The 7,783-nt window shown below is 45.4% G+C and overlaps 1 protein-coding gene across 1 annotated transcript; it reads right to left on the reverse strand.

Moving 5' to 3' along the window:
* Positions 1–1,305: 1,305 nt before the first annotated feature.
* KCTD2 (potassium channel tetramerization domain containing 2) lies at positions 1,306–7,638 on the reverse strand. Its single transcript, XM_009880000.1, has 6 exons — positions 7,585–7,638; positions 6,120–6,228; positions 5,356–5,447; positions 4,567–4,662; positions 2,894–2,980; positions 1,306–1,335 (listed from the first exon to the last, which is right to left on the reverse strand). Exons 1-6 carry the CDS (start codon positions 7,636–7,638, stop codon positions 1,306–1,308), a joined length of 468 nt encoding a protein of 155 aa, XP_009878302.1.
* Between the last annotated feature and the right edge of the window lie 145 nt (positions 7,639–7,783).

The following is a 7,783-nucleotide window of genomic DNA, read 5'->3' on the forward strand; positions in this document are numbered from 1 at the left end:
AGTGTCTGCAGTTTGGCTAAGATCAGAATTCAAGAGAGGCACAAACGAACATTTTGCACATCCATCCAAGGCATTCAAAAAAAAAAAAAAAACCCCAAAAAACCCCAAAAGTCACAGAAGTCAACACATCACTTTGGACAAGAAACATTACAACAGTTTGGCAACTCTTCACCAAATTCCCCCACCCCAACTCTGTGATGCCCCTCTGTAATTTGAGGTGATCTCTTAAAGGTGGGGACATGAGGGGGCTGCAGATAAATCACTGCATGTAAATAGGGGATCTCCTCCGCAAAGGATCTCGTGGGTTAAACCAAACCTACCTGCTTGCTACAGTACAAAAGAAATTCTGCCTGAAGTCCTCCCTTGGTGAGGAGGAAGGAGACAGAGCCCACGCTGCTGGAGACAAACAAGGCAAAGCTGAACTTGGCAGCAACAAGTCCCTAACCTTGTGACTTTGCACCAGGCGAAGATATGGCCGTGGCAGGGTATTGGAGGGGAAGATGTCGCCACTCTTCTTCAGTAGAGAAGCATAAAGGACAGAATTATCACTCTATCGCTATGCTGGGTGAAGACGGGTCTCTTTGTTTATGCATGCAAAGTAACGGGCTTTGGAAAAAGCCAGGAGCCCGTGTGTAATAGTGTTAACAGCGAGACCTGTGTTAGATGTACACACAGTCCCCTCCCCTTAGTATCTAAACTCAGCTCTTAGGAATTGAACAAGGAACATTTAAATACAAAGCAAGAATGGAAAAGTTTGCGTGGTTGTTTTTACGAGCAGTTGTTTTGTTCCTCCTTTTAAAGCCCTGTTCTTCTGATAGGGGTGGGGTGGGGGGGCTGGCTGATCAGGAGGGGCAGCATTGCAAGGTCCCTGTACTTTTCTGGTGGCAGACCTGGGTGCAAGAAATGGCACAGCTCAAATACCGATCTTCCCACCCACGCCAGCCTGTGGAAGGTGGGACTGATTACAAGGGCCTGTGGACCTGAGCAACCTTCGCAAAGGCTCCGACTGGGAATCCGGCCCAGCCATTGTTGGAAAAATTCAATACAGCGCTGGCCAAGAAAGTAAAACAAATACTTGTGGAAAGGACTATCCAACTGGAAGAGTCTTTTCCTTCCTTGGTTTCCAGGGTAAGAGGGAAGCCTTTGGTTATGACCAGAATTATTCGCTGTTGGCAGGACAGGCTCGGCTTTGCTTTGCATTAGCTGGGTTACTGTACAAGGGCGAGGTTGCACTGCGGAGAGATGCTCTGCCCAGCTAGACTGCCCTTTTGACATCTGGGAGTTTTAACAGAGTGGACACTTGAATTACATCCGGGATCCTCGCTCTTGAAGAATCTGAAAAAGAATAGAGCTTCTATAAATACCTTCGACTAGTTCAGATGCAAAAGTTCACGTTCAGTGTCCTTTTCACAGAGAAAGGAAAGATGGACTAATGTGAGAGTAGCTGGCTGGCTTTTATGCTTCCATAACAAATGACAGGCTGGTTAGAGCTAAGTGAGCCCCTTCTCTAGAAACTCTGCTTAGCTGCCTGCCAGGAGTTAAGAATGTCGCCTTTTATTGCCATCCTCAGGAAAAAAAAAAAAAAAAAAGATCCAATGCTGATTAGCTGTGCAACAGGAGACAGCCCAGGTAACTATCAATAAGTTTTGACTCTTGCTTTACTCCTACAATTGCGCTGTGAGGTACGACTGTCCAGTAAGACCTGTTCTGCACCTGAAGTATCTCCCCGGGGCCTCCAGTGTCACAGGCTTTCCTGTGTGCCTAAGGCAGGGGCACAGCCGAGCTTCAGAGCCCTCTAGTGGCACCTGGAACCCCGGAAAAAAATTCCAGCCTGAAACTGTAAGGCTGAACACAACAGAACATTTTCCAATTACTGAGGGCAGAAAAGGGAAAAACACGCCAGATTTTGCAATATGTAATATCTAGCTAATTCAGACACGGGGCAGGCAATGTAGGCTTCCTGGTCCAGACTACATTGGACTCAGCTCTCAACTTGCCTTTTGACTTTGATGTGTAAAAACTGGAAAGGCAGTTCTTTACCACAGGCAGATGTTAGATTAACTAGGGCACATGTGGCAAACTGGCACCATTCTTTGCATAGATGCTGTCAAGATGGAGTTTGATTATCTGTATAAATAGGATTATATTCTATTACTGTTGTGATGAGGGGTTTGGAGTCGATCCAAGAAATCCCATCTGTCTCATTTATCATTATTACATTAAAAGGACATCCTGGAGTGCAGAGCCAATTTGTCATTTACAACTCAGTTCTGCTTTCCAGATAATAAATCTAAGTAATCACAAGAAAGCAATGTGAATCTTATCAACTGCGTATATCTAGGAAACTTTAATATGCAGCATGCACCCTAACTTCCATGTCCTAATGGATTTTAGAAGCGAGTGCTCCCTATTTATATAAGAGACAGATGCAGTCAACAGCTTTCCTAGACAGATGATGATACGGTTACCGTGCAGCTGCAGGAAGACTTGGGGGGCTGTCGTACCGACTGACCGCCAGTACTGTTTTAAATAGGTTTTAATGTTTGCGCTGAGGGCAAAAGATAGGCACAGGATTAAAAAAAAAAAAAAAAAGACATTTTTTTCCTTTGCTTCCCTGCTCCCTGTCTTGACTGTTTAAGCTCTTGGATATTTCAATAGCACCCACCACTGTTTACTCAGCAAACACAAAGTATCTTTTGGTAAAGACAGCAACTTTCCAGACTACGGAACTGTAGTTGGACAGGAGAATGGATTTCTGTTTAAAATAGCAAATTTCTTTTCCATCCTTAATTTAAGCAGGACTGAATGGTACAAGGCAGAGAACCTGAAAGGCCACATGCTCCTCTGAGAACCCAAGCCTGATAGCCAATAAGACTGTAACAGCTTTTGCCACTTCTGCCTTTGCTGCAGGCTTCCGAACCAGTGTTTTTGACGTTATGAAGTGACTAGATGCAAACAGCCCACGAGGGGACTGTCTGCTCTGTTCAATCACTGGCATCCAGGCTGAGATTTAGCAATAGGCTCTCTTTGTCCCCAATAGGCAGATCTGTTACTATTTTTCCTAACATGTCTCAGCGTGCCAAGTCATGTGATTTGGGGATGGGCAGAAGCCATGCCCTGTTGCACATCTGGGGAAAGACCTTGACACTCGGCTGCAGCTACAATGTGCCTCCCAGCAGGGCCCATTTCAGCATGGGACATTCCCGTGCTGCACCACTGCCATGTTCCTGCTCTGTGACCCAGTCTGGACCATCTCGCAGCTGGAGAGAGGCTGTACTGCTGTGTGAGGTTTAGCCCTCACCAAAGCATCATATCTGTCTGTCCTGTTTAGGCTTGCTGCCCTTGGGGGTGTTTGAGCTGAATGCAAGTACCAGGGGAGGGCAAGAACCGCTCCTGATGCTGCGAGCGTGCTGGAGTGGGATGTGCAGGAAACTTTCCTGGTGCTTGCAGTGTACGGGAAGGAGGAGGCTGGCAGGGATCTCGGTTTGTGCAAAGGTTGTGGATGGCAGAGAGAAGGTGGGAACAAGAAGGGAACACGCTAGCATTTGGTTGTAAGCAGTATCTTGACCCTATCATTATAGATTTGAAAAGCAAGACTAGGAAAGAGATAAGGGTGTAGATTCCCGTCCAGGGCACTGCCTATAGCCATTTGGGTTTGGGGATGTGTACGTACATGTGTGAAACGCAACATTTAAGTAAATCTTTGGAGAGCAAAACCTGGGTGTTGGAGAACCACATTTCCATAAAGCAGCTTGTGGCTCTTGGTCAGAAGATTTCACTACTGGCTCACAGGGGCAAGAGTTTTTGGCTGCCTCTCCACTATGCAATAGGAGTTTTCAGGCATTACAGAACAGATATATATGAACAAGTGATGCAAAGAGCTGTTGCCAATCCTATGCCTCGCTTTGTGTCAGCACATTTCCCACACCATCCACTTGTACTGAAGCTGGACTAATTGGGAAGACAGCAGAGCTGTAATCCACAGAGCCTATCCTGCAGTTTCTTAATATAGCATTAACATGCAGGCCAGCTGGTTTCCAGTTCTCCATCCTCCTAAATAAGAGGACTGTATTTGATTCCAGAACCAAAGCTGGAACTAATGCCATATGCAACTTCAGTGACACCTAGCCCTGAAACTGGCTGCATTACAAAGGCATCTGCAGGAAGTGTACTTCTCATGTCACTCAGCGCCTCCCTGGCAAATGCAGGAGTCATGGCTTTGAGCTTCCAGAAAAGTCGTGCTGTATTTTTTTCATGGCTCTATTAACTTTCCTGCATAAATCTGTTGTACTGGGGCCTGGTATATGTGATGAAATGCAGGAGAAAGGAAGAATCACTCTGGGATTTGACAAGGATACAAGAAGTCCCGAGAAAAAATGAAATCTCTCTTGGCAGTCTGAGCGAATTCTGCCTTTCCCTGTCAGTTATTTTGCATAAGTGGATTGCTGCTCAGTTCACACTGCTTATTCAAAAGAGAAGAGCAGTGTGAAGCACAATTCCATAGCAAACTCCGCTTATTCCATATGCAGCTTTCAAAGGGATTCTGCCATTTTTTGGTAACGGTACCTGTTCAAATTTCCACCCGTCGGACATAGTGGACACCATCTGTGTGAGCTCTTCCTCTTGGCACTGTAGGACTCTGTACACATGCTTCACAGGTCCCTAAAGCATGGAGAATAAAAATAAGTGTGAGTTTAGTAATTGTTATGCTAGTATCAAGCTAGGGAATTAATAAGCCTCTCTTCCTCTGTCTTGTTATTTGAGGAAGTCTGGGCCCTGCAGGTTTCCTGAGCATCCCTCTGACCATCCAACCAATTCTAAACCAGGTACATATGGTTGGCACACTTCTCTTAAAAGCCTTCTAGGTGTCTAAGAGCCAGTGAAAGCAAAACTACTTTGGCCTTCAAAGCCGTTTTCTCCTTTTTGAAAACATTTCTCTTCTGAAATGGAATCTACTGGGTGTGTTAATATCAACTACACAGCAATGGGAAAAACTGCAACAGAGACAGATATAAGGGGAAGAAAATAGTTCAGAGAAGGAAGAGTTTGAGCTATTCTTTATATCCCAAAGCAGTATGTTGTGCTTTATAACTATCCATCTTTGCTTCTGGCCCCTCTTGTTTCAGTGTTCATTGTCTTTCCTTGCAGTGCTAACAAGATGACTCAGTGGTCTGTGCTTATAAAACTATAATGGATACTCTGTTCTAACTGTGCCTTGGATCTACCTAAAAGCATTATTCCCCATTAAAGGCGACTACAAAGAACTGTTACTAGAAATGTCTACAGCAACACGTGTCCTTCTACTGCACTACAGAAAACGACTGACTTCATAACGCAAATATTCCTGTGCATTACTTGAGAGGTTCTGTTCTCGTTATCCCGTATCCGCTCCTTGACCAGCCGCACAAGAGATGCAATATTGTAAAACTCGGCTTCTTCCAGTACCCCTAGGAAAAGAACCAAAAGCAGAGAGAGATTCTGTTACTTTGTACAGGGTACGATTAAGACGATTCTGTTACAAGGGTGCAACACCTGCTCCTGCCTCCAAATCTAGCCCAGATGTGAGAAAATCCCTGAATGCTGAATAGGCTGTGCCATTGATCTCGTGTTCCCACGCTGGGAGAAAATGACCAACCAGTTGTCATCTGCTTTTGTGACTTAGAGGATCTTAAAGAAAGATTATTCCCCTTTCCCTGGGATTATCAGAAACCTCAGGTACAATCTCTATTTTGTTTGTGCAGCCCCGTTAGGGGAATGTCACCAAAGCGGCCTGCTTATGGAGAACTGCTATCTGTGGAGGGAGAGGAGATGTGCTAACGGATCTTTTGCTCTGCTAACGGAAGCCTTTGAGTTAAGCAGAACAGTGATAGGTTGTGTTGTAAGCTGCAGGTCTCTGTTTTCAGGAAGATGCAGAATCTAATGATTTAATCCCTGTTAATGAGCACCCTTCTGAGAAACTAATGGTACTAACTAGCAGCACTACTGGGAAATGCGGCTTCTCACACCCTTACATATCACCATGTCAGGAACCCTACGCACTCAGGCAAGTTTCTGATGATGTATTGTGGATGCTGCTATCAAACAGCATTTGAAGTTCTCACCCTGTAATTTTCTCTCACCTTCTTCTGCAAGCTCCTTGTTTATGATGAGCTTCCCGTGTCGGAGGTAGTTCAGTATCGGACCAAAATACGTGGGGTCTCTATCGATGAGATATGCCCCTGTCTCATCCTGTTGAGTGTGTACAGGAATGAAGCGGGGATGGTTAAATGGTATCAGGAAAAAAAAAGAATTTCAGTTGAAAACAATATATTGAACTGTTTCTCTTTGAGAACCCTGATTCATTTGCCTTTGAAAGGTGTAGTAATGACTCCATGTTTAAACCAACATTTTTTTTTTTTTCAATATCTGATCTCAGCTACAAATGTTGCAGCTCAATAATGCTGGCAGATGCTTCAAATTAAGCACTTCTACAAGCAGAGTTTGTATACCTGGAGAGAAAAGCAGGGCTTAGCTGTTTTTCTTCACTGCAAGAATAAAAACCAAAAGCTGGCAGCTGTGTTCTGCCTAAATTTGTTTTCAAGACTAGTTTAACTAGGAGACTCTAAAGAAAACCGGATCTCCAGTTCTAGCTAACAGCATATGATAGTTTAAGTAGCTCTTTTTTTCTTCTCTCTATTACTGAAAATGCACATGGCAATGCACCAGGCGCATCTCTAGCAATACAATATCTATTGCCATCAAATAACCAACAATTCACAACCAAAAGCATTTCTTGAGCCAGCTCTGAAGTTTTTCATATCACTCCCTCAAATCCCTTTAAAGCAATGTTTGTCAATCTGCTCTAAAGCAATAAAAAACTGTGGAAAAAAACATTCTGAAATGTCATCTCTATTCACAGATGCTGGTAACTGCTATTTTGATCACAACCAGGATTTATCTTTTGCTTAAACTCTGAAGGCAGTGGCAAGAGACCTAACTTTCAATCTCACCTCCCCACAAAACATTTACAAAACCTTGTGCAGCCAGTCCTACAGAAAACCTGCAATTACAAGAATAACTGTTGGCAAAATACTTACAATAAACTGCAATGACTTCAAAACTATCCACCCGAGTAAGGAACGTGCAGGGTGATCTTTTATGAGAGCAACGTGAAGTGTATTTAAAAAACAAAACAAAACAAAAAAACATGCTTGGGGTGAGAAATCATTAAAATTCCTGTTTCTAGGAGTTTCCTTCTAGTTTCCTTTCTCCTCTAACCATCGTGGGAAGGTGCGGGTTTGCTCCTTGAGGGGAGTCATGTCACTGCAGGAGACGGAGGGCATTGGTGCCTGCAGGCCCTGGGTGTTACAGGCATGGGGGGACTCTAAGCCTCGTTCTTGGGGATGCAGCTAAAGCTGTAGCTGTGTAACAAGACAAGAGGGAAGAGGAGATGGCATCTGTCAGAGCAACGTGTGTCCCTGGGGACCGTGGGGTTGGGGCTGTTGTGATCAACCCATCCACACTGCAGGGTCGGGGCTGTAGAGCAGCGTCAAAGGGCGCTGGCCCTGGGGTCACCAGCAGCTGGGGCTGTCACCTTCCCCGTACAGCGGCGTTGGGGGATGCTGGCCCTGGGGACACCGGCAGCCGGGCTGTCACCATGCCTGTAAAGTGGGGCTGGGGGGTACTGGCCCTAGGGACATCGGCAGCCGGGGCTGTCACCCTCCCCGAACAGCAAGTCCCGGCGCTGCTCCCCGGTGACACCGGCCGCCGCGGGGCCTATGGCAAATCACGGAGGGGGGGGCGG

This window comes from Charadrius vociferus, unplaced genomic scaffold (genome assembly GCF_000708025.1).
Source record: "Charadrius vociferus isolate BGI_N301 unplaced genomic scaffold, ASM70802v2 scaffold260, whole genome shotgun sequence".
In the NCBI taxonomy this organism is placed as follows: domain Eukaryota; kingdom Metazoa; phylum Chordata; class Aves; order Charadriiformes; family Charadriidae; genus Charadrius; species Charadrius vociferus.

Excerpts from the sequence above, each read along its gene's own strand:
- KCTD2 (XM_009880000.1), bottom strand. The coding sequence starts at position 7,638 with ATGGTGACAGCCCGGCTGCCGGTGTCCCCAGGGCCAGCATCCCCCAAC. Across the intron at positions 5,448-6,119 it reads CAAGGAGCTTGCAGAAGAAG|GGGTACTGGAAGAAGCCGAG; the intron begins GTGAGAGAAAAT and ends TTCTTTTCCTAG. Across the intron at positions 1,336-2,893 it reads AGCCTGCAGCAAAGGCAGAA|ATTCTTCAAGAGCGAGGATC; the intron begins GTGGCAAAAGCT and ends ATTCTTTTTCAG.